Source organism: Carcharhinus amblyrhynchos, chromosome 9, assembly GCF_965287045.1.
Source record: "Carcharhinus amblyrhynchos chromosome 9, sCarAmb.v2.hapA, whole genome shotgun sequence".
Classification (NCBI taxonomy): domain Eukaryota; kingdom Metazoa; phylum Chordata; class Chondrichthyes; order Carcharhiniformes; family Carcharhinidae; genus Carcharhinus; species Carcharhinus amblyrhynchos.
This window is the reverse complement of record NC_137332.1, coordinates 95,856,594-95,883,805: the sequence shown is the minus strand read 5'-3', so window position 1 is coordinate 95,883,805 and position 27,212 is coordinate 95,856,594. Positions and strand designations below refer to the sequence as shown.

At 50.8% G+C, this 27,212-nt stretch overlaps 1 protein-coding gene across 1 annotated transcript in view; it reads left to right on the top strand.

Moving 5' to 3' along the window:
* Nucleotides 1-27,212, top strand: part of LOC145348099 (class I histocompatibility antigen, F10 alpha chain-like) — a 39,679-nt gene that overhangs the window by 10,811 nt on the left and 1,656 nt on the right. Inside the window, exons 2-4 of the mRNA XM_080196243.1 lie at nucleotides 5,046-5,306; nucleotides 26,446-26,721; nucleotides 26,839-27,117. Of these exons, the coding sequence (XP_080052369.1) occupies nucleotides 5,046-5,306; nucleotides 26,446-26,721; nucleotides 26,839-27,117 (816 nt within the window). The remainder of the gene's footprint in view (nucleotides 1-5,045; nucleotides 5,307-26,445; nucleotides 26,722-26,838; nucleotides 27,118-27,212) is intronic.

Genomic DNA, 27,212 nt, shown 5'->3' with positions numbered 1-27,212 from the left:
TACTGGCCAAAGCGCCTCTGTCACACAGCATGACGTTCTGTGCCTCTTTGTGTGCGGTCAGGATACGGTCATCCCTGTAGGGCAGGAATCACAGAAAGATTAGTCACAGCTGGGGGTGCAGTAATATTTCTCGGTGAAACTAACAGTGCAAATAGCATGAAAGGATGATATTTAATGGTGCGATATAACAGGTGTATGTCATTCTAAACAGTATCTCGTGTCCTTTTTTTGACTAGTGCAAACCTTAACTTCTGCCCTCCTGATGACACTGGAACTTCTGAATTTTTTGTGGCCTTTTACTGCACCTGGGTGACCCCCCAGGATGCACATTGGATGGGGAGGCACCCTGCTGCGTTCCACACCCCGGGGACTGTGATCCCCTTGGTGGGAGACCCCTGGGGGGCTGAGACCTACAGGTCTCTGGCTGACTTGCGGATGACACTGGTGTAGCCGTGCCACCCTGTTCATCCCGCTGCCCGTGAGATGCTCCGGTGTCAGGAAAGAGTGGGAGGGGGTGGAACCAGAAGGTTTAGGGATGTCTGGTGTCTCCTGGCATGGGCTCCAAGCCTTCCTCCTCCCTCAGGGTGCCCATATGTACCGGGGACACTCAATGGGACAGTGGGCCAGCCTCAGCATCACCTGGCTCTGTCAGTCCTGGAATCCCAACTACATCTGCCCCATGCTGTGCAAGCCCCCAGGGATGCCCCCTGAGACCGGACCAAGTTTGAGGCTCGCAGTCATGGCCGTGTCTCCAGGATGGTCTACATCCTGTCAGCCATGGTGACCAATCCTTGCCCCAGGCTTTCCACTGTGGATGTGACCCTTGCAGTGTTAGCCTGAGTGCCACACTGTACCGGTACCACCTCCTGTGACAGAAATCTGTTCGACTCCTCCAAAAGCCTCACAGTTGATGCAGTGTTGCTGACAGCCCCTCCACCATTGCTGCTGATGTATCTCCAGCAGTTTCGGGATGACTGATCCCAGAGGCCTAGCACTTGGCTTGGGGCCGGATGCATCCTGAGCCCCAGAAGAACTCCGTGTGCCCGAACCCTCGATGTTCCCGCCTTCACCCGATGTAGATCAAAGGCTGTGTGGTGCCCACCAGTAAGTGACCCAGAAGCCTCAGCACGAACTTGTCCCACTGAGGTGATCGTGTCTGCTCTGAGGGATTGTGTGGTGGAAGCTGGTGTCGATTGACAAATGCTAAGCTTGGTTCTTTCCTCAGGGCTTTCCTCCGAGGTTTTCTTCCAGCTGCCGTTCTGCATCTTAGGAGGAGCAGAGTGGGGGGGGTTTAATGCATCTGGATCATTTCCTGTAACAGATAACAAAAGGTTCAGTGCAAGAGAACAAAGAACAAAGAAAATTACAGCACAGGAACAGGCCCTTCGGCCCTCCAAGCCTGCACCGACCATGCTGCCCGACTGAACTAAAACCCCCGACCCTACCAGGACCATATCCCTCTATTTCTATCCTTTTCATGTATTTGTCATGATGCCCGTTAAAAGTTACTACCGTATCTGCTTCCACTACCTCCCCCGGCAATGGGTTCCAGGTACCCACTACTCTCTGTGTAAAAAAATCTGCCTCGTACATCTCCTTTAAACATTGCCCCTTGCATCTTAAACCTGTGCCCTCTAGTAATTGACTCTTCCACCCTGGGAAAAAGCTCCTGACTATCCACTCTGTCCATTCATCTCATAATCTTGTAGACTTCTATCAGGTCTCCCCTCAACCTTTGTGTTTCCAGTGAGAACAAACCAAGTTTCTCCAACCTCTGATAGCTAATGGTCTCCATACCAGGCAACATCCTGGTAAATCTTTTCTGTTCCATCTCCTAAGCTTCCACATCCTTCTGGTAGTGTGGCGACCAGAATTGAACACTGTATTCCAAGTGCGGCCTAACTAATGTTCTATAAAGCGTCAACATGACTTGCCAATTTTTAAACTCAATGCCCCGTCCGATGAAGGCAACCATGTCATTTGTCTTCCTGACCACCTTCTCTACTTATGTTGCCACTTTCAGTGAGTGACCTGTGTACCTGTACATCCAGATCCCTTTGCCTATCACTCCTCTTCACGGTTCTGCCAATTACTGTATATTTCCTATCCGTATTAGACCTTCCAAAATGCATGACCTCACATCTGTCTGGATTAAACTCCATCTGCCTTTTCTCCGTGCAATTCTCCAACTGAACTGTATCCTGCTGTATCCTCTGATGGCCCTCATCGCTATCCTCAAAACCACCAACATTTGTGTCATCTGCAAACTTTCTAATTGAATCAGTTACATTTTCCTCCAAATCATTTATATATATTACAAACAGCAAAGGTCCCAGCACTGATCCCTGAGGAATGCCACTTGTCTCAGCCCTCCATTCAGAAACACATCCTTCCACTGCTACCCTCTGTCTTCTTTGACCGAGCCAGTTTTGTATCCACCTTGCCAGCTCACCTCTGATCCCATGCAACTCCACCTTCTGCACCAGTCTGCTATGAGGGACCTTGTCAAAGGCCTTACTGAAGTCCATGCAAAGAGCATCCACTGCCCTACCCTCATCAATCATCTTCGACACTTCCTCAAAAAACTCGATCAAGTTAGTGAGACATGACCTCCCCTTCACAAAACCATGTTGCCTCTCACTAATACGTCTACTTGTTTCCAAGCAGGAATAAATCCTGTCTCGAAGAATCCTCTCCAATAATTTCCCTCCACTGATGATCCAGCCAATAGTTACCTGGATTATTCTTGCTCCCCTTCCTAAACAAAGGAACAACATTGGCTATTCTCCAATCCTTTGGGACCTCTCCTGTAGTCTGTGAGGATACAAAGATTTCTCTCAAGGCCCCAGCCATTTCCTCCTTGCCTAACTCAGTATTCTGGGGGATATCCCATCAGGCCCTGGGGACATGTCTACCATAATACCTCTCAGGAACCCAATAGCTCCTCCTTTTTGATCTCAACATGACTCAAACTATCTACACATCCTTTCCCAGACTCATCATCCCTGAAGTCGTTCTCTTTGTTGAACACTGATAGAAAGTATTCATTAATATCTCATCCAATTCCCCTGGATCCCCACATAGATTCCATCCCTTGTCCTTGAGTGGGCCAACCCTTTCCATGGCGACCCTCTTGCTCTTTACATACGTGTAAAAAGCCTTGGGATTTTCCTTAATCCTGCCGGCCAGTGCTTTACGTGACCCCTTTTAGCTGTCCTTATTCCTTGCTTAAGTTTCTTTCTAATTTTTAAAGTAGAAAAGGACAAGTGTCTGGGCAGTTTGCCACTTACCTGGAATGAGTCATGTGAACTCAGGTTTTGGGAATGCTCACTTCCATGGTGAACCCTGACCTGACCGTCAGTGACCATTCCCTCTTCACCCTTCCCTGCTAGCCCCATAGCGCTTCTCAGAGGTATTGAGGAGATGCAGCTCGGAGACCCCACCTCCAGTCTTGGCATTCTCCCACAGGGGGAAACACCCTCTCAGCACCTACCCTGTCAAAGACCCTGAGAATCCGATATGTCTCAATAAGGTTGCCTCTCTTTCTGCTCAACTCCAATGAGTACAGGCCCAATCTACTCAACATCTCAAAAGAAAATCCCTTCATACCTGGGATCAACCTGGTGAACTTTCTCTGGACTGCTTCCAATGCCAGTATATTTTCCCTTTGATAAGGGGACTAAAATTGTTCACAGTTTTCCAGATTTAGTCTAACTGGTGCCTTGTGTAGTTTTAGCAGGCTTTCCCTACTTTTATATTCCATTCTCTTTGAAATAAAAGCACCATTCCCTCCTCACCTTTCCCTGCTAGCTCCATAGGACACCTCAAAGGTAGTGAGGAGATGCAGCTTGGAGACCCCACCCCCAGTCTTGACATGTTCCTGGTGGTTATGGGCCCTCTTATCCTATGGGGATAAAGGAGGGATTGAAAATCTGATGGCTGTGAGGACACAGGGTGTAGGGGGTGGGGGTGATAGGGTGGGGTTTATCGGGGCTGTGCCTTGGCAGTCTGTGGTTGTGACTGGGGCGGGGACAGAGGGATTGGAGGAATATCCTTGGAGGCCGGGTGCTGGGAGGCTGCAGAGTGTCAGGCGGGTGGCTCGACATTGCAGGTACGACAGACGGGACCGATATCAGGATGGGATGGACACTGACCCTTCCTGCCTGACAACCGCTTACACAGCCTCCAGACCATATTACTGGCCCGTTCGGGGTGGTGTTCGGGGGGTGGCTCTGATGGTGATTGGGAGGAGGGGATGGTGATTGGTGGGGGTGGTTATCGGGGAGAGAGGGTGTGGTGACTGGGAGGAGGAGGAGGAGGGGATGGTCATTGGGAGGTAGGGGTAGTGAACGGGGGGGGATGGTGATCGGGGAGTGGGTAGTAATTAAGAGGGAGGGTGGTGATCGGGGCTAGGGTTTGGTGATTGGGGGAGAGGGTGGTGATCGGGGGAGGGGGTGGTGATCGGGGAAGGGGATGGTGATCGGGGGAGGGGGTGGTGATCGGGGAAGGGGGTGGTGATCGGGGGAGGGGGTGGTGATCGGGGAAGGGGATGGTGATCGGGGGAGGGGGTGGTGATCGGGGAAGGGGGTGGTGATCGGGGGAGGGGGTGGTGATCGGGGAAGGGGATGGTGATCGGGGGAGGGGGTGGTGATCGGGGGAGGGGGGTGGTGATCGGGGGAGGGGGGTGGTGATCGGGGGAGGGGGGTGGTGATCGGGGGAAGGGGTGGCGATCGGGGGAGGGGATGGTGATCGGGGGAGGGGGTGGTGATCGGGGGAGGGGGTGGTGATCGGGGAAGGGGGTGGTGATCGGGGAAGGGGGTGGTGATCGGGGGAGGGGGTGGTGATCGGGGAAGGGGATGGTGATCGGGAGTAGGGGGTGGTGATCGGGGGAGGGGGTGGTGATCGGGAGTAGGGGATTGTATATGGGGGGCTCTGTCGGGGGGGTGATTGGGGACGTGGGGAGAGGGGATGGTGAAGGCCAGTGAGATTGTTCTGATGATCAGATGGTGTTCATTGGCCAATCCCTTTAACTGTTTCTTTTACAGACACGAACACACTCACGGTGATGCGAACTGTTGTCTCTGGGACAGAAGATTTTCCTGAGATCACGAGCACTGCAATGGTCAATGGTGTCCAAACAGGGTATTATGACAGTAATATCCGTCGCTGCATTCCCAGGCAGAGGTTCATGGCTGAAAATATCGACTCTGAATTCTGGGATTATATCACAGAACTGGTGAACTCACACTCAGACATGGCAAAGGAGAATCTGAATACAGTCCTGAAGATGACAAACCAGACATCCGGTAAGATCAGGCAGAGAGAATCCGCGTGTCAATGTACAACCTTACAGTAAACTCAGTCCCCCAGCACTGACCCCTGGGACACTGAACTCAGTCCCCCAGCACTGACCCCTGGGACACTGAACTCAGTCCCCCAGCACTGACCCCTGGGACACTGAACTCAGTCCCTCAGCACTGACCCCTGGGACACTGAACTCAGTCCCCCAGCACTGACCCCTGGGACACTGAACTCAGTCCCCCAGCACTGACCCCTGGGACACTGAACTCAGTCCCCCAGCACTGACCCCTGGGACACTGAACTCAGTCCCTCAGCACTGACCCCTGGGACACTGAACTCAGTCCCCCAGCACTGACCCCTGGGACACTGAACTCAGTCCCCCAGCACTGACCCCTGGGACACTGAACTCAGTCCCCCAGCACTGACCCCGGGACACTGAACTCAGTCCCCCAGCACTGACCCCTGGGACACTGAACTCAGTTGCCCAGCACTGACTCCTGGGACACTGAACTCAGTCCATCTCCCAGCACTGACCCCTGGGACACTGAACTCGGTCCCTCAGCACTGACCCCTGGGACACTGAACTCAGTCCCCCAGCACTGACCCCTGGGACACTGAACTCAGTCCCCCAGCACTGACCCCTGGGACACTGAACTCAGTTGCCCAGCACTGACTCCTGGGACACTGAACTCAGTCCATCTCCAAGCACTTGACCCCTGGGACACTGAACTCAGTCCCCCAGCACTGACCCCTGGGACACTGAACTCCATCCCCCAGCACTGACCCCTGGGACACTGAACTCAGTCCCCCAACACTGACCCCTGGTACACTGAACTCAGTCCCCCAGCACTGACCCCTGGGACACTGAACTCAGTCCCCCAGCACTGACCCCTGGGACACTGAACTCAGTCCCCCAGCACTGACCCCTGGGTCACTGAACTCAGTCCCCCAGCACTGACCCCTGGGACACTGAACTCAGTCCCCCAGCACTGACCCCTGGGTCACTGAACTCAGTCCCCCAGCACTGACCCCTGGGACACTGAACTCAGTCCCCCAGCACTGACCCCTGGGACACTGAACTCAGTCCCCCAGCACTGACCCCTGGGTCACTGAACTCAGTCCCCCAGCACTGACCCCTGGGACACTGAACTCAGTCCCCCAGCACTGACCCCTGGGTCACTGAACTCAGTCCCCCAGCACTGACCCCTGGGTCACTGAACTCCGTCCCCCAGCACTGACCCCTGGGTCACTGAACTCAGTCCCCCAGCACTGACCCCTGGGACACTGAACTCAGTCCCCCAGCACTGACCCCTGGGTCACTGGACTCAGTCCCCCAGCACTGACCCCTGGGACACTGAACTCAGTCACCCAGCACTGACCCCTGGGACACTGAACTCAGTTGCCTAGCACTGACTCCTGGGACACTGAACTCAGTCCAACTCCCAGCACTGACCCCTGGGACACTGAACTCGGTCCCTCAGCACTGACCCCTGGGACACTGAACTCCGTCCCCCAGCACTGACCCCTGGGACACTGAACTCAGTCCCCCAGCACTGACCCCTGAGACACTGGACTCAGTCCCCCAGCACTGACCCCTGGGACACTGAACTCAGTCCCCCAGCACTGACCCCGGGACACTGAACTCAGTCCCCCAGCACTGACCCCTGGGACACTGAACTCAGTCCCCCAGCACTGACCCCTGGGACACTGAAGTCCGTCCCCCAGCACTGACCCCTGGGACACGGAACTCGGTCCCTCAGCACTGACCCCTGGGACACTGAACTCAGTCACCCAGCACTGACCCCTGGGACACTGAACTCCATCCCCCAGCACTGACCCCTGGGACACTGAACTCAGTCCCCCAGCACTGACCCCTGGGACACTGAACTCAGTCCCCCAACACTGACCCCTGGGAGACTGAACTCAGTCCCCCAGCACTGACCCCTGGGACACTGAACTCAGTCCCCCAGCACTGACCCCTGGGTCGCTGAATCAGTCCCCCAGCACTGACCCCTGGGTCACTGGACTCAGTCCCCCAGCACTGACCCCTGGGACACTGAACTCAGTCCCCCAGCACTGACCCCTGGGACACTGAACTCAGTCCATCTCCCAGCACTGACCCCTGGGACACTGAACTCGGTCCCTCAGCACTGACCCCTGGGACACTGAACTCAGTTGCCCAGCACTGACTCCTGGGACACTGAACTCAGTCCATCTCCCAGCACTGACCCCTGGGACACTGAACTCGGTCCCTCAGCACTGACCCCTGGGACACTGAACTCAGTCCCCCAGCACTGACCCCTGGGACACTGAACTCAGTCCCCCAGCACTGACCCCTGGGACACTGAACTCACTCCCCCAGCACTGACCCTTGGGACACTGAACTCAGTCCCCCAGCACTGACCCCTGGGACACTGAACTCAGTCCCCCAGCACTGACCCCTGGGACACTGAAGTCCGTCCCCCAGCACTGACCCCTGGGACACTGAACTCGGTCCCTCAGCACTGACCCCTGGGACACTGAACTCAGTCCCCCAGCACTGACCCCTGAGACACTGGACTCAGTCCCCCAGCACTGACCCCTGGGACACTGAACTCAGTCCCCCAGCACTGTAATCCCCTCCAGTTTCACAAACTCTGTGAGATCTCTGTGTTCCTCTCATTCTGACATCTCCAGTATCAGGGATTCGAATCTCCCCCACACTGGGGACTGTGCCTTCAGTAACCTCAGTCCTTCACTCTGTAATCCCCTCCCTACACCTCTCTGCAGCCTCTCTTTAAAACACTCCTTTAACCCTGGAATTTGGAGACAGTTTTTGTGCACTGAGCTGTGTGTGTCTCTGGGTCAATCTTTGTTTTATAAAGCTGTCCTTGGGGAACATAGAACATAGAACACTACAGCACAAACAGGCCCTTCGGCCCACAAGTTGCGCCGATCACATCATCACCTACCAACCTACAGACCTATCTATAACCCTCAATCTCATTAAACCCCATATACTCATCCAGAAGTCTTTTAAAAGACCCCAGCGAGTTCGCCTCCACCACCACTGACGGCAGCCGATTCCATTCACTCACCACCCTCTGAGTGAAAAACTTACCCCTAACATCACTTCTGAACCTCCCTCCCCGCACCTTAAATCTGTGTCCTCTCGTAGCGACCATTTCAAACCGGGGAAATAGCCTCTGAGAGTCCACCCTATCTATTCCTCTCAACATTTTGTAAACTTCTATCAGGTCGCCTCTCAACCTTCGTCTCTCCAGGGAAAAGAGTCCCAGCTCCCTCAACCTAACTTCATAAGGCATGCCTCCCAGTCCAGGCAACATCCTTGTAAATCTCCTCTGCACCCTTTCAATAGCTTCTACATCCTTCCTATAGTGAGGCGACCAGAACTGCGCACAATACTCCAAATGAGGCCTGACAAGGGTCTTATAAAGTTCCAGCATTACCTCCCGACTCCTAAACTCACTCCCTCGATTAATGAAGGCCAGTACACCATACGCCTTCTTAACCACCTCCTCCACCTGCGAGGCCGATTTAAGAGTCCTGTGGACCCGGACCCCAAGATCCTTCTGCTCCTCAACACTACTCAGACTTCTGCCCTTGATAGTGTACTCGTTCATCCCGTTGGTTCTGCCAAAATGGACGACTATACATTTATCCGCATTGAAGTCCATCTGCCACTTCTCCGCCCAGTCCTGCATCCTATCTATGTCCCGCTGCAACTTTTGCCATCCTTCCAGATCATCCACAACACCACCGACCTTCGTGTCATCAGCAAACTTACTTACCCATCCCTCCACTTCCTCATCCAGGTCATTTATGAAAATGACAAACAACAAGGGTCCCAGAACAGATCCTTGAGGCACTCCGCTGGGAGGTTTCACTTTGTGAAAGGCACTGGGTAAAGATTAGATTTTTATCAGCCTGAATCTGAACCTGTCTGAGTTTGATCTTCCTGGTAACTAGTGACAGGCTGGCTGTTTATCTCTTTCATTGGTGAATTTTCTGAGACAAACCAATCAGACATCCTCTGGTTCTGCAAGAAGGAAATGCTCGATACAGACGGGAAAATGGAGTTTGGATAAGGTTTTGGGTTTTTATTTCATGTTTTCCCCCAGTTTATAAAGTTGTTTCATCCTCAGAGTGTTTAATTCCCAGTCACTGATTGGAATCGGGACAGTGGATTCCCAGAATGTTGCTGATCCTTTTCTCCATCTCCCTGTGTTTTTCCTGGGTCTCTCCCGGTAAGTACAGAATTCCCTCTTCCATTCTCACTCTCTCTCTCTCTGGGGTGAATTTGAATCTTTTGGTGAGAGTTTGAAATGGGTGATATTTGCTGAGACATTATTATGTATCTGTCAGATATAAATGTGAGATAACATCATGACTGACAAGGGAGTGAAAGTGTCCAGGGAGATAGAGAGGAAAGTAGAGTTCAGATCACAATCACATCACCACAGAATGGCAGAGCAGATTCGAGGGGCCGAATGGCCTACTCCTGCTCCATGTTTGTATGTTCAAAACACCCAGATCAGAGAAGCTTGGAGCAATGAAAGTGGAAAGGTCCAGAAACAGAGGGAAGAATGGAGGAACAGAAAGATTAAATTGCGATAAAGGACATGGGGAAAATGTGCAGGTAATATAAAGGTTCTTTCGTCAGGTGAATGGAGAGTTCTCCACTCAGAACTCTGCAATCACCTGACGAAGGAACAGCTTTCCAAAAGCTAGTGACGTTTACTATCAAATAAACCCGTTGGACTTTAACCTGGTGTTGTGAGATTTCTTACTGTGTTTACCCCAGTCGAACACCGGCATCTCCACATCATATTTTTCCTGCACAGAGTGCTGTCTGACTGAGAGAAGTGCTTTGGGAGTTGGATGAACACAGGGAGTTAGGTGAAACAGGCAGCAGAGGCTACAAACGAGAGTGCAGATTGGGAAATATATTTTCTTTTTGCTCTTGGCATTGTAGTTGTTGGACACTACTGTAGTGTTTCTGTGTAATTTCTGTGGTTTATAGTTTGAAAATGTTATACTCGGTAGTAACAAGGAGCAGGAAAGAAAGAAAATTGTATATATCTGAAACAAAACATCTTTCAAAAGTTTAATTGAAAGGGGTAAGACATGACAGGAGAGCTCCAAGCAGTGGTTTACTCCTCTTGCTCCATGTGACAGTCTGGGGACAGTTCCAGTCTCCTGGGTCAGCATGTGTACAGGAAGTGTCTCCAGCTACAGCTCCTGGAAGCTCGAGTTTCAGAACTGGAGCGGCGGCTGGAGACACTGTGGAGCATCCACGAGTCAGAGAGTATTGTGGATAGCATGTATAGAGAGTTGGTCACACCGCAGGCTCAGACTCCACAGGCAGGAAGAGAATGGCATGAGAGACAGGCAGGTAGTGCAGGAATCTCCAGTGACCATTCCCCTGCAAAACAGATATACCGCTTTGGATACTGTTGGGGGGAATGATCTCTCGAGGGAAAGCAGCAGCAGCTAAACTTTTACACCTAGGTTGGTTCTGTTGCAAAGGGGAAGGGTTAAAAGTGTGTCAGTGGAATAGTTATAGGGGATTCAATTGTAAGGAGAATAGACAGGCGTTTCTGTGGCTGCAGACAAGACTCCAGGATAGTATGTTGCCTCCCTGGTGTTAGGGTCAAGGATGTCTCGTAGCACCTGCAGGACATTGTGAAGGGGGAGGGTGAACAGCCCATGGTTATATTACATGTTGGTACAAGCGACATAGGTTAAAAAAGGGATAAGGTCCTGAAAGCAGAATATAGGGAGCGAGGAAAAAAGATAAGAAATTGGATCTTAAAGGTAGTGATTTCAGGATTACTAGCGGTGCCACGCGTTAGTCAGAGTAGAAATGAGAAGAGATATCAGATAAATACGTGGCTGAAGAGATGGTATCAGGGAAAGGGTTTCATATTCCTGGGGCATTGGGACCGGTTCTGGGGGAGGTGGGACCTGTACAAATTGGATGGGTTACACCTGGACAGGACTGGGACTGATGTCCGAGGGGGAGTGTTTGCCCGAGCGGTTGGGGAGGGTTTAAACTAATAATGCCAAGGGGATGGGAACCTATGTAAGGAGTTCGAGAAGGAGGGAGCAAGGAGAAAAGAAGAAGGGGAGAAGGTTCCAACTACATCAAAAATCAGGAGAAAAATTAAAAGGAAGGAGAACGGAGGAGATGTTATTAATGGAAGTGTTAGAATTCAAAAAGAAGGTACAAAAACTAGCATAAGGCCACTTTATCTGAATACTAGCAGCATTTGAACCAAGGTAAATGAGTTGACACCACAAATCATTGTGAACGAGTATGATTTGGTGGCCATTACAGAGACAGAGTTGCAGGATGGTCACGGCTGGGAGTTGAACATCCAGGGGTATCAAACTGTTCAGAGGGACAGACAGGAAGGTAACGGAGGTTAGTGTAACTCTGATATTTAAGGATGATATCACGGCAGTAGTGAAAGATGTTCTCGGTTCTATGGAAAAAAGGTTGAATCCATTTGGGTGGAAATTAGTAATAGTAAGGAGAAAAATCACTGACTGGTGTAGACCAGCAAATAATAACATCATGGTGGGGTGAGAAATAAACAAAGAAATAACTGATGCATGTAAAAATGGTATAGCAATTATCATGGGGGATTTTAATCTACATATCAATTGGTCAAACCAGGTCACTCAAGGCAGCCTTGAGAAGGAGTTCATAGAATGTTTCCCTGACAGCTTCCTTGAACAGTATGTAATGGAACCGATAAGGGAGCAAGTTCTCCTAGATGTGGTCCTGTGAAATGAGTCGGGAATAATTAATGATCTTGTAGTTGGGGATCTTCTCGGAAGAAGCGATCACAGTATGGTTGAATTTAAAATATAGATGGAGCGTGAGGAAGACTTTCAAAGCGATCTTTCACAGTGCTCAGCAAAAGTATATACCAGTGATAAGGAAGGACTGTAGAAAAAGAGATAATCAGCCATGGATATCTAAGGAGATAAAGGACAGTATCAAATTGAAAGAAAATGCATACAAAGTGGCAAAAATTAATGGGAACCTAGAGGATTGAGAAATCTTTAAAGGTCAGCAGAAAGCCATGAGAAAAGCTAAAGAAAGGTAAGATGGAGAATGAGAGTAAACTAGCTCAGAATATTAAAAACAGAGAGCAAAAGTTTCTACAAATATAAAAACGAAAAAGAGTGGCGAAAGTAAACATGAGTCCTTTCGAGGGCGAGAAGGGAGATGTAATAACTGGAAATGAGAAAATGGCTGAGGCATTGAGCAGATATTTTGTGTGGGTCTTCACAGTGGAAGACGCAAATAACACGCCAAAAATTGATGACAGGAAGGCTGTGGCAGGTGAGAACCGAGAAACTATCATTAACACGAAAGAGATGGTGTTGGGCAAGTTAATGGGGCTAAAAGTAGACAAGTCTCCTGATCCTGATGGAATGCATCCCAGGGTACTAAAAGAGATGGCAAGAGAAATAGCAAGTGCACTAGTCGTAATTTACCAAAATTCACTGGACTCTGGGATGGAACAGCAAATGTGACGCCATTGTTCAAAAAGGGAGTAGACAAAAGGCAGGTAACTATCAGCCGGTAAGCTTAACTTCCGTAGGACGAAAAATGCTTGATCTTGCTTGAATCTATCATCAAGGAAGAAATAGCAAGACATCTGGATATAAATGGTCCCACTGGTGAGACACAGCATGGGTTCATGAAGAGCAGGTCATGTTTGACTAATTTGGTGGAATTCTTTGAGAACATTACATGTGCAGTGGACAATGGGGAACTCGTGGATGTGATGATCTGCATTTCCAGAAGGCATTTGATAAGGTGCCGCACCAAAGACTGCTACGCCAGATAAAGGTGCACGGTGTTACGGGTATTAGCATGGATAGAGGATTGCTTAACTAACAGAAAGCAAAGAGTGGGGGTAAATGGGTGTTTTTCTGGTGATCAGTGTCTAGTAGTGTGCCTCAGGGATCAGTGTTGCGACTGCAATTGTTTACAATTCACATAGATGATTTGGATGATTTGACACTAAGATGGGTGGAAGAGCAAAGTGTGCAGAGGATGCTGAAAGTCTGCAAAGGGATATAGATAATCTAAGTGAGTGGGCAAGGGTCTGGCAGATGGAGGACAATGTTGGTAAATGTGAGGTCAGCCATTTTGGTGGAATAACAGCAAAATGGACTGTTATTTAGATGGTAAAAAATTGCAACATGCTGTTGTACAGAGGGACCTGGGTGTCCTTGTGCAGGAATCTCAAGTTGGTTTGCAGTACAGCAGGGAATTAAAAAGGTAAATGGAATTTTGTCTTTCATTGCTGGAGGGATGGAGGTTAAAAACGGGGAGATTGCATTGCAGCTGTATAAGGTGCTGGTGAGGCCACATCTGGAGTACGGTGTATAGTTTTGGTCTCCTTACTTGAGAAAGGATATACTGGCACTGGAAGGGGGTACAGAGGAGATTCACTAGGTTGATTCCAGATTTGAGAGGGTTGGCTTATGAGGAGAGACTGAGTAGACTGGGGCTCTACTCTCTGGAGTTCAGAAGAATGAGGGGAGATCAGAGAGAAACATATAAGATTATGAAGGGAATAGATAAGATAGAAGCAGGGAAGTTGTTTCCACTGGCAGGTGAAACTAGAACGAGGAGGCGTAACCTCAAAATAAGGGGAAGCAGATTTAGGATTGAGTTGAGGAGGTACTTCTTCACACAAAGGGTTGTGAATCTGTGGAATTCCCTGCCCAGTGAAGCAGTTGAGGCTACCTCATTGAATGTTTTTAAGACAATGATAGATAAATTTTTGAACAGGAAAGGAATTAAGGGTTATGGTGAGCGGGCGGGTAAGTGGAGCTGAGTCCACAAGAAGATCGGCCATGATCTTATTGAATGGCGGAACAGGCTTGAGGGACCACATGGCCAACTCCTGCTCCTGGTTCTCATGTTCTCAACAAATTAAAATCCGTACTTTGATTTGGGAGCAGTGATGTTAGATTCCAAAGTTACCGATGTATTTTGAGAAAAGGTGTGAGAGAGAAAGCAGATACAGAAAGACTTCACAACACCAGGATGCACCAAAGCTCTTTCCAGCCAATGAAATACCTTTTCTAGTCTCCTCATTGTTATGGTACAGGAAACTCTGATTAGACAATCTACATGAATGATGTTGCCTCAGGAATCAGTATTGATCCAGTTTATGATCATCCTGCTCTGTCCCGGGATCTATTACATTAATCTGTGAGGAAAGTTCTCCCTCAGGACTGATCCTCTGACAGTGCAGCATTCTGTCAGTAATACACTGTGTGTGCAGCCCAGTCTCTGGAATGGGAGCTTCAATCCGGAACATTCTGAGTCAGAGGTGAGAGTGTTTCCAGGCAGCTACAGCTGGGAGTGAAATTTAAATCGGAATATTCCTGCCTGGTGATTCCTAGACTTTTCCAAACTGAGGGTATACTCGTGACCATGTATAAAGGGGGATTAAAAAGCTCTGTGAAGTTCAGTGGAGATCCTGCTCTGGATTATCCATCTCCCTCATAGAATCATAGAATCCCTACAGTGTAGAGGGAGGCCATTCAGCTCATCAAGTCTACACTGATCACAGTCCACACAGGCCCTATCCCCATAACCCCATGCATTTACCCTGGTGAGTACCCCTGACACTAAAGGGCAATTTACCATGGCCATTCACTAACCCGCACATTTCGGTCTGTGGGAGGAAACCGGAGCACCCGGAGGAAACCCACGCACACCCGGGGAGAACATGCAAATTCCACACAGACAGTGACCCAAGCCGGGAATTGAACCTGGGTCCTTGATACTGTGATCTTTCCACCCTGCTGCACTGGTTGGTTGGTGTATCAGGGGAGGGAAATGGGCTGCGAGCCGAACAATCGAATTTGCGCCTGGTGTCAGGCGGTTCGGGATTCTCCCAGGCCATTTTTTCCGGCGGGATGTCAATTTCCATGCATTTGAATAGGTTTACATATCATTAGAGTTTGGCCCGGCCCTTTTCCCCCTCCCGTACCTTCCCCTCCTCTCCAGCGTGACGTCACTCCAGCATGAATCACAGATAGTTTATAAAAGTCTGGGCCTGGGGCAGCAATAGTGAAGGAGAGTGAGGAGGTAATTCCCATTGAGCGGCAGCCCCCGGAGTTCAGGGGGAGGGGGCACCGGATACTCAGGTGCTGGGATGGGGTGGGGGGCTTTTTGATTTGTCCATGGGATGTGGGTGTCAGTGGCTGGGCCAGCATTTATTACCCATTCCTCAGAGCATTTAAGACTCAACCACATTGCTGTGGGTCTGGAGTCACATGTAGGCCAGACCAGGTAAAGATGGGAGATTTTCTTTCCTAAAGGACATTAGTGAACAAGATGGGTATTTGTGACAATAGATTGCAGTTTCATGGTCACCAATAGATTTTTAATTCCAGACTTCTATTGAATTCAAATTTCACCATCACCATGGTGGGATTCGAATCCAGGTACCCAGAGTATTCCCCTGGGTCTCTGGATTAGTCCAGCAGCAATGCCACTACGCCAGCACCTCCCCGGGGGGGACCAGTGCTGGGAGTCACCACTTGCAGCAGGTTCATGGTGCACACATTGCCCCTGGCTACACAGAGACCCCCGAAGGGTGTCACATGATGTTCATCACCAACCCACAAATATTAACCTGTTTGTTTTACTGTCTGTCTGCTGGACAGACACTGCGGCTGACACCAGACCTTGTATCCCAGGCCCCACTAACAGTAACAGACAGCAGCTCTGTCAGCTGCTGCTCCAAGCACGGGAGCTGTGCAGTTGTTAACACGGCTCTTCACACTGCCTGGACTCTGCACTGCTGCCTGCGATGGGAACCCATCCTGTGATAGTCACGAGGCTGCCCCTCCCCCCGTCTGTCTGTAATACCTGGAAGGCACTGCGGTGATAGCACTCATACCCAAGCTTCAAGGGTCCGCAATGGGTAGCTTGGCATCCCATTCCTGTGCCCTCCCTGCGTGCCAGAAGGCAGAACCCTCAGCAGGAGGGCAGGGGGCTGCCGGTCAGCGCCAGGACATGGCAGCACATCCTGCCACAGGGGAGGGGGGCAGGGGAAGGAGGAGGTGGAGGCTCAGGGCGTACAGGAGTTGTAGATGTTTTGCAGGGATGATGGGAGCCACACGATGCTGCTGGCTCTGTCTAAGTAAGGAGACAGTGTGGCACCTGTTTCAGCTCCTCAGACCTGGTAACTCGAGGCACAGGAGACACCCACTCCCGGTGGCAGTGATGGTCACGGTGCCCTCAACTTCTACACCACCAGGTCCTCCCAGGAATCCAGCCAATTACATCCACTTCAACATGGGCCAGACCCAACAGGAAGCCCGGACTGCAGCTTCACCACCATCACTGCACTGCCCCGTGTGCAGAGGGCTGTAGATGGCATTCACGTTATCCAGTGGATCCCACATGATCAGGGACTGCGCTTCATCAATAGAAGGGGTTCCACTTCCTGAATGTGCAGATTGTCCGTGACCACAGGCTGAATATCATGCACTGTGTGTACAACACCCAGGGAGTGTGCACAACACCTCCATCCTCCAGAGTTCGGACATCCCCGGACTCTTTCAGGACCAGTTCAGGCTGCCGGGATGGCTGGAGGGGGACAAGGGTCCAAATGGCATCAGACCAGGGTGATGGGAGTGGGCTGGGCATGCTAGCGAGTCCTTGGTCCAGGCAGGAGGGTGGTGATGACTCATTCTGTGGCACACTGTGATGCTGCCCTGGTGCCACACAAGTCTGAATCCTACCAAGAACAAAGAACAACACAGCACGGGAAACAGGCCCTTTGGCCCAACGAGCCTGTGCTGCCATTTTAACATTGCGCCTTTCCTCTTCCACCCTTGACCCATGTCTATGCTTATGGCACCCACAGTGAAACCAGATTGAGGGGAGAATAATTTTGGGGCAATTTGTTACACCAATCAGCCTAACAGCACATCTTTGGGGTGTGGGAGGAAACCGGAGCACCCGCAGGAAACCCACACAAGCACGGGGAGAATGCACAAACTCCCACAGACACTGGCCCAAATCCAAATCCATGTATCTGCACAGCAATCAGTGATAGTCACTGAGCTGTCGTGGTGCCCATCAGCTGGTCCAGTTTAAGCGTACACAAACGACGTGAAGTACTCAGCTACTCTCGAAACATCCAAGAGCAGCCCACGCACGACCCACCGTGTGTATGCCCCTCGTTAGACAACAAGGTGGACCGACACACCTGTGGATTCAAAGAGAAAAACATCAACAACATGTAGCATTAGATTTCCAGAAACGTCCCGAGTATCTGACCCTTACTTAAAACAGTCTCCTATTTCTCTCCATCCTTATTTCGCTCATGTGTCTATCTAAGTATACCTTAAACAAGTTTAGCGTGCCTGCCTCCACCACCTTACTTGGCAGTGCATTCCATACCCCCACAACCTTCTGTGTGAAAAACCTCCCTCTAGCATCCAAATTATACCTCTCCCCCCTCGCCCTAAGCCCGTGGCCCCTCGTGATATTTGTCTCCAATCTAGGAAAAAGCCTGCCACTGTTTATCTATACCCTTCATAACCTTATACACCTCTATTAGATCCCCCCTCAATCTTCCTCTTTCTAAGGAAAACAGCCCCAATTTACGCAATCTTTCCTCGTAACTCAGTCCTTCCATACCAGGCAGCATCCTGGTAAACCTCCTCTGCACTCTCTCCAGGGTCTCCACGTCCTTCCGGTAGTAAGGTGACCAGAACTGGATGCAGTACTCCAAATGTGGTCTAACCAACGTTCTGTACAACTGCAGCATTAGACTCCAGCTCTTGTACTCGATACCCCTTCCTATAAAGGCGAGCATACCATAAGCTTCCTTCACAACCTTCTCCGCCTGTGTTGCCACCTTCAAAGACTTGTGCACTTGCACCCCCAGGTCCCTCTGTATTTCTATACTCTTAATAGGTCTATCCTTTATCATATAACTCCCCTCTACATTATTCCTTCCAAAATGTATCACCTCGCATTTATCAGGATTAAATTCCATCTGCCATTTGTCTGCCCAATATACCAGCCTATCTATATCCTGCTGTGTCACCTGACACTCCTCCTCACTGTCTGCCAATCCTGCCATCTTTGTGTCATCTGCAAACTTGCTGATCACCTACTACCTGCCTTCTCTGTCTTCACTGGCACCTGGGCACCCGTACGAGTGTGGGTCTCGCACATAAACGTGCAGGCAATGGGCTGTGTGGGGTTAAGGGGGAACAGAACCCTGTGGGGCGTGGATGTTGCCACAGGGTGCAGTGGGTGTTGGCGATACCAGGGCAGGCGGTCTGTGCCTACTGGCCGAAGGGCCTCTGTCACACAGCATGACGTTCTGTGCCTCTTTGTGTGCGGTCAGGATACGGTCATCCCTGTAGGGCAGGAATCACAGAAAGATTAGTCACAGCTGGGGGTGCAGTAATATTTCTCGGTGAAACTAACAGTGCAAATAGCATGAAGGGATGATATTTAATGGTGCGATATAACAGGTGTACGTCATTCTAAACAGTATCTCGTGTCCTTTTTCTGACTAGTGCAAACCTTAAATTCGGCCCTCCTGATGACACTAGAACTTCTGAATTTTTCGTGGCCTTTTACTGCACCCAAGATGCACATTGGATGGGGAGGCACCCTACTGTGTTCCACACCCCGGGGCCTGTGATCCCCTTGGTGGGAGACTCCTGGGGGGCTGAGACCTACAGGTCTCTGGCTGACTTGCGGATGACACTGGTGTAGCCACCCTGTTCATCCCGCTGCCCGTGAGATGCTCCGGTGTCAGGAAAGGGTGGGAGGGGGTGGAACCAGAAGGTTTAGGGATGTCTGGTGTCTCCTGGCTGGAAGGTCCCAGCATGGGCTCCAACCCTTCCTCCTCCCTCAGGGTGCCCATATGTACCGGGGATACTCCATGGGACAGTGGGCCAGCCTCAGCATCACCTGGCTCTGTCAGTCCTGGAATCCCAACTACATCTGCCCCATGCTGTGCAAGCCCTCAGCGATGCCCCCTGAGACCGGACCAAGTTTGAGGCTCGCAGTCATGGCCGTGTCTCCAGGATGGTCTACATCCTGTCAGCCATGGTGACCAATCCTTGCCCCAGGCTTTCCACTGTGGATGTGACCCTTGCAGTGTTACCCTGAGTGCCACACTGTACCGGTACCACCTCCTGTGACAGAAATCTGTTCGACTCCTCCAAAAGCCTCACAGTTGATGCAGTGTTGCTGACAGCCCCTCCACCATTGCTGCTGATGTATCTCCAGCAGTTTTGGGATGACCGATCCCAGAGGCCTAGCACTTGGCTTGGGGCCAGATGCATCCTGAGCCCCAGAAGAACTCCGTGTGCCCGAACCCTCGATGTTCCCGCCTTCACCCGATGTAGATCAAAGGCTGTGTGGTGCCCACCAGTAAGTGACCCAGAAGCCTCAGCACGAACTTGTCCCACTGAGGTGATCGTGTCTGCTCTGAGGGATTGTGTGGTGGAAGCTGGTGTCGATTGACAAATGTTAAGCTTGGTGATTTCCTCAGGGCTTTCCTCCGAGGTTTTCTTCCAGCTGCCGTGCTGCATCTTAGGAGGAGTGGAGTGGGGGGGGTTTAATGCATCTGGATCATTTCCTGTAACAGATGACAAAAGGTTCAGAGCAAGAGAATAAAGAACAAAGAAAATTACAGCACAGGAACAGGCCCTTCGGCCCTCCAAGCCTGCACCAACCATGCTGCCCGACTGAACTAAAACCCCCGACCCTACCAGGACCCTATCCCTCTATTTCTATCCTCTTCATGTATTTGTCATGATGCCCGTTAAAAGTTACTACCGTATCTGCTTCCACTACCTCCCCCGGCAATGGGTTCCAGGTACCCACTACTCTCTGTGTAAAAATATCTGCCTCGTACATCTCCTTTAAACATTGCCCCTCACACCTTAAACCTGTGGCCTCTAGTAACTGACTCTTCCACCCTGGGAAAAAGCTTCTGACTATCCACTCTGTCCATTCATCTCATAATCTTGTCGACTTCTATCAGGTCTCCCCTCAACCTTTGTGGTTCCAGCCAAACCAAGTTTCTCCAACCTCTCATTGCTAATGCCCTCCATGCCAGGCAACATCCTGGTAAATCTTTTCTGTTCCCTCTCCAAAGCCTCTACATCCTTCTGGTAGTGTGGCGACCAGAATTGAACACTGTATTCCAAGTGCGGCCTAACTAAGGTTCTATAAAGCGTCAACATGACTTGCAAATTTTTAAACTTGTTGTAGGTAATGATACCTCTGAGACTAATTGTGAGTCAAAGTACAGCAAGTTTATTCAAAAGTTTTTGGGAGATACACCTGGCACCTAACAGCGGTTCCCCAGGCATCTCTCTGAACATAAGTTAAGAGCGCTTATTTATACCCCCCGAGTCACGTACGCATCTTCTCATTCTCAGCAGGATCCCAGGCTGTGGGTTATCCTCCATTGTGAAACCAAGGCTGCCTCGGCATTACTTCATGGTTATCTCAAGGCCGCAATTGACGTGTGTGATTAGCTTTTAGCTAACGTACAGGCTGACAAGACAAGTTAAAATTAACGGGCCGGTATAACAATCTGTGCTCACAAGTTATATTATACATATATTATGTATAATATGTTAGTACATGACACATAAGCAGTATATAACGAATATATATATATGTGAATATATTTAGGACATGCAAGCTTCACAATGTTAGATGAAAGTCCACGAAATTAAAGACACAACTTAACTACAAGCTGGGTCAGCTACATTTCTGAGCGAGCTTATCATAAACTTGTGTACAACAGCAAGAGCAGCTGCAGCCTGGGCACACGAAAACAAAGTTACATTTATCTGAAATATATGAAAACGGGCTGCATATGGACTACTGGATTTTTTTTCCATTCTCCCAAGTATTACAAAGGTCATTAACTCATTTCCGACTGCAAACTCAATACCCCGTCCAAAGAAGGCAAGCATGTCATTTGCCTTCTTGACCACCTTCTCTACCTCTTTTGCCACTTTCAGTGAGTGACCTGTGTACCTGTACACACAGATCCCTTTGCCTATCACTAATCTTAACGGTTCTGCCATTTACTGTATATTTCCTATCCGTATTAGACCTTCCAAAATGTATTACCTCACATTTGTATGGATTAAGCTCCATCTGCCTTCTCTCCGTGCAATTCTCCAACTGATCTGTATCCTGCTGTATCCTCTGATGGCCCTCATTGCTATCCTCAAAACCACCAACAATTGTGTCGTCCGCAAACTTTCGAATCGAATCGAATCAATTACATTTTCCTCCAAATCATTTCATATATATTACAAACAGCAAATGTCCCAGCTCGGATCCCTGAGGAACAGCACTTGTCACAGCCCTCCATTCAGAAACACATCCTTCCTCTGCTACCCTCTGTCTTCGTTGACTGAGCTAGTTTTGTATCCACATTGCCAGCTCACCTCTGATCCCATGCAACTTCACCTTCTGCACCAGTCTGCCATGAGGGACTTCGTCAAAGGCCTTACTGAAGTCCATGTAGACAACATCCACTGCCCTACCCTCATCAATCATCTTCATCACTTCCTCAAAAAACCCGATCAAGTTTGTGAGACACGACCTCCCCTTCACAAAACCATGTTGCCTCTCACTAATACGTCTACTTGTTTCCAAGTCAGAATAAATCCTGTCTCGAAGAATCCTCTCCAATAATTTCCCTACCACTGATGATCCAGCCTATAGTTAACCTGGATTATTCTTGCTCCCCTTCCTAAACAAACGAACAACATTGGCTATTCTCCATTCCTTTGGGACCTCCCCTGTCGCCAGTGAGGATACAAAGATTTCTCCCAAGGCCCCAGCCATTTCCTCCTTGCCTAACTCAGTATTCTGGGGTATATCCCATCGGGCCCTGGGGACTTGTCTACCGTAATATCTCTCAAGAACCCAATAGCTCCTTTTTGATCTCAACATGACTCAAACTATCTACACATCCTCTCCCAGACTCATCATCCCTGAAGTCATTCTCTTTGGTGAATACTGATGCAAAGTATTCATTTAATATCTCGCCCATTTCTTCTGGCTCCACACATAGATTCCATCCCTTGTCCTTGAGTGGGCCAACCCTTTCCATGGCGACCCTCATGCCCTTTACATATGTATAAAAAGCCTTGGGATTTTCCTTAATCCAACTGGCCAGTGATTTTTGGGGCCCCTTTTAGCCCTCCTTACTCCTTGCTTAAGTTTCTTTCTAATTTCCTTGTATTTGGAAATGCTCACTTCCATGGTGAACCCCTGACCTGACTGTCAGTGACCATTCCCTCCTCACCCTTCCCTGCTAGCCCCAAATAGCTCCTCAAAGGTAGTGAGGGGATGCAGCTCGGGAACCCCACCCCCAGTCTTGACATGTTCCTGGTGGTTATGGGCCCTCTTACCCTATGGGGATAAAGGAGGGATTGAAAATCTGATGGTTGTGAGGACACAGGGTGTAGGGGGTGGGGGTGATAGGGTGGGGTTTATCGGGGCTGTGCCTCGGCAGTCTGTGGTTGTGACTGGGGGGGTGGGGACAGAGGGGTTGGAGGAATATCCTTGGAGGCCGGGTGCTGGGAGGCTGCAGAGTGTCAGGCGGGTGGCTCGACATTGCAGGCACGACAGACGGGACCGATATCAGGATGGGATGGACACTGACCCTTCCTGCCTGACAACCGCTTACACAGCCTCCCAGACCATATTACTGGCCCGTTCGGGGTGGTGTTCGGGGGGTGGCTCTGATGGTGATTGGGAGGAGGGGATGGTGAATTGGGGAGAGGATGATCGGGGAGAATTGGAGAGAGGGAGCGATGATCGGAGAGAGAGGGTGTGGTGACTGGGAGGAGGAGGAGGCGATGATTATTGGGAGGTAGGGGTAGTGATCGGGGGGGAATGGTGATCGGAGAGTGGGTGGTAATTAAGAAATAGGGTAGTGATCGGGGCGAGGGGTGGTAATCCTGAGAGAGGATGGCGATCAGGTGTCGGGGGAGGGGGTGATAATCAGGGGAGGGGATGGTGATCGGGGGAGGGGGTGGCGATCGGGGGAGGGGGTGGTGATCGGGGGAGGGGGTGGCGATCGGGGGAGGGGTGGTGATCGGGGGAGGGGGTGGCGATCGGGGAGGGGGTGTTGATCGGGGGAGGGGGTGGTGATCGGGGGAGGGGGTGGTGATCGGGGGAGGGGATGGTGATCGGGGGAGGGGGTGGCGATCGGGGGAGGGGGTGGTGATCGGGGGAGGGGGTGGCGATCGGGGGAGGGGTGGTGATCGGGGGAGGGGGTGGCGATCGGGGAGGGGGTGTTGATCGGGGGAGGGGGTGGTGATCGGGGGAGGGGGTGGTGATCGGGAGTAGGGGATTGTATATGGGGGGCTCTGTCGGGGGGGTGACTGGGGACATGGGGAGAGGGGATGGTGAAGTCCAGTGAGATTGTTCTGATGATCAGACAGTGTTTATTGACCAATCCCTTTAACTGTTTCTTTTACAGACACGAACACACTCACGGTGTTTTACACTGCTTTCTCTGGGATAGAACATTTTCCTGACGTTGCAAGCACTGGAATGGTCAATGGTGTCCAAATAGGATATTGTGACAGTAATATCCGTCGCAGCATTCCCAGGCAGAGGTTCGTGGCTGAAAATATCGACTCTGAATTCTGGGATTATATCACAGAACTGGTGAACTCACACTCAGACATGGTAAAGAAGAATCTGAATACAGTCCTGAAGATCACAAACCAGACATCAGGTAAGATCAGGCAGAGAGAATCAGCGTGTCAATGTACAACCTTACAGTGAACTCAGCCCCCCAGCACTGACCCCTGGGACACTGAACTCAGTCCATCTCCCAGCACTGATCCCTGGGACACTGAACTCAGTCCCCCAGCACTGACCCCTGGGACACTGAACTCGGTCCCCCAGCACTGGCCCCTGGGACACTGAACTCAGTCCCCCACCACTGACCCCTGGGTCACTGAACTCAGTCCCCCAGCACTAACCCCTGGGACACTGAACTCAGTCCATCTCCCAGCACTGACTCCTGGGACACTGAACTCAGTCCCCAGCACTGACCCCTGGGACACTGAACACAGTCCTCCAGCACTGACCCCTGGGACACTGAACTCAGTCCCCCAGCACTGACCCCTGGGACACTAGGCTCAGTCCCCCAGCACTGACCCCTGGGACACTGAACTCCGTCCCCCAGCACTGACCCCTGGGACACTGAACTCAGTCCCCCAGCACTGACCTCTGGGACACTGAACTCAGTCCATCTCCCAGCACTGACCCCTGGGACACTGAACTCAGTCCCCCAGCACTGACCCCTGGGACACTGAACTCGGTCCCCAGCACTGGCCCCTGGGACACTGAACTCAGTCCATCTCCCAGCACTGACCCCTGGGACACTGAACTCAGTCCCCAGCACTGACCCCTGGGACACTGAACTCTGTCCCCCAGCACTGACCCCTGGGACACTGAACTCAGTCCCCCAGCACTGACCCCTGGGACACTGAACTCGGTCCCTCAGCACTGACCCCTGGGACACTGAACTCAGTCCCCCAGCACTGACCCCTGGGACACTGAACACAGTCCTCCAGCACTGACCCTGGGACACTGAACTCAGTCCCCAGCACTGACCCCTGGGACACTGAACTCAGTCCCCCAACACTGGCCCCTGGGACACTGAACTCTGTCCCCCAGCACTGACCCCTGGGACACTGAACTCAGTCCCCCAGCACTGACCCCTGGGACACTGAACTCGGTCCCTCAGCACTGACCCCTGGGACACTGAACTCAGTCCCCAGCACTGACCCCTGGGACACTGAACACAGTCCTCCAGCACTGACCCTGGGACACTGAACTCAGTCCCCAGCACTGACCCCTGGGACACTGAACTCAGTCCCCCAACACTGGCCCCTGGGACACTGAACTCAGTCCATCTCCCAGCACTGACCCCTGGGACACTGAACTCAGTCCCCCAGCACTGACTCCATCTAATTTAGTCCCCTCACCGCTCAGCTTCCTGTTACTAATGGCACAGGAAGTTTCCATCCATTTCATTCTCAGACTAACACCCCTTTCACCACTGAAAAGATTGTCTATTGATTATTGATCCCTGTTTAGTTTCTGACAGGAATTCACATTCTTCAGTGGATTTGGTCTGTTGAGGTCAAATGCATCACCTCGCATTTGCCTCAGTTAAACTCCATCTGCCATTCGTCAGCCCACTGACCCAATTGATCAAGATCCCATTGCAATTGGAGATAACTTTCTTCACTGTCCACGATGCCACCAGTCGGGATCATGGAGGAGGGAGGAAGGCCAACGACCAGGGCTGGCCATCGGGGTGGGTGTGGGGTCAGCGTGCTGGAAGTCGGGGGTAGTGGGGCTGCCTTAAATGGGGGGGATGTTGGCACTGCGGAGTGTGGGGTTGTTGGCACTGTGGGGACGGGGTAATTGTCAAGAGCGTGTAGGATCAGGGGGGTACTGGAGATCAGGGTGGGCTGGAAGGGCTGTGGGTGGGTTTGGGGGTGGTGCGCGAATGTTCGGGGGACCAGCGATTGGGCCGTGGGGAGGTGGAGGGCCGGCGTTGCGGGGATTGCAGATCTGGCCAGCGATGGAGCCGGCCAGCAGTTGGGAGGCCGACAGACAGGGGCTACAGAGCATGCACCAATCTGACTGATTGGCACATGTGCAGTGGCCCATTCAGCACTTTGCTGTCAGTCTCTCCAGCTGGAATAGGCCCCACCTACAGCTTTTCAGTGTGAATCATGCTACTGCTCTCTGCAATGTACAGATTGTGGGAGATTCATTTTGAAACTCCCACTGTAAAAACAAACGTGATTTACTCCAGGTTTCAAACAAATTCGACAGTTGAATTTTTTGGGGGAGAATCCCGGCCACTCTGTTTCCTATCCATTCGGCAAGTTTGTTTACGTTCTGATGCTGCTTATTTTATTCCAGGGATTTCAGTTTTGCTGACAATTCTATCACAAGATCATTTCTCCACTTTATTGATTAACAAAGCAATATTTCCAATCCTCCAGTTCACTGAATATTGATCATCATTTGCTCTCTGACAGGAATCCATATTTTCCAATGGATTCGGTCTGTCGAGGTCACTGAAGACGGCTCCATTAAGAGATCGATGCGGTTTGGATTTGATGGAAAGGACTATATTAGTTTAGAGCCACACAGAATGAGATGGGTTGCAACCAATCACTTCGCAGTGAAGACTAAAGAGAAATGGGATTCAGATCAATCCTGGAATAATTACTGGGAAAAATATCTGCAGGAAGAATTTGTTCAACATTTAAAAAAATATTTGGAAGCAGGAAAGGAATATTTTGGACGGAAAGGTATTGATTTCAGTTTTGAGCCCATGTTCTGATCTAACTTCACTGATCTATCAAACCGTTCTCCCATTCCATTCAATGTGGGTTTATTGTTTGTGTTTTCACCCTTTCCCATTACAGTTCAGCCTGAAGTCTTCATCTCCAGAAGTGAGCCCAATAGTCAGTACAAGCCGCTCACTCTCTCCTGCCTGGTTACTGGCTTTTATCCTGTAGACATCGAGGTGAACTGGCTAAGGAATGGAGAGGTAATGTCTGAGACACTATCCTCGGGGATTCGACCGAACCACGATGGGACCCATCAGATCCAGAAAGAGATTGAAATAAATGCTGGGGATGAGGATCAATACTCCTGTCAAATTGAACACAGCAGCCTGGCAGAGCCCAAGCTCCATCAGTGGGGTAAGGAACTGTACTGGATATGTGCGTGTGTTTGTATGGGAGCACATTCCCACTCTTCCCATTCCCTGTCTCCCCCCATCAACCAATTTTCACCC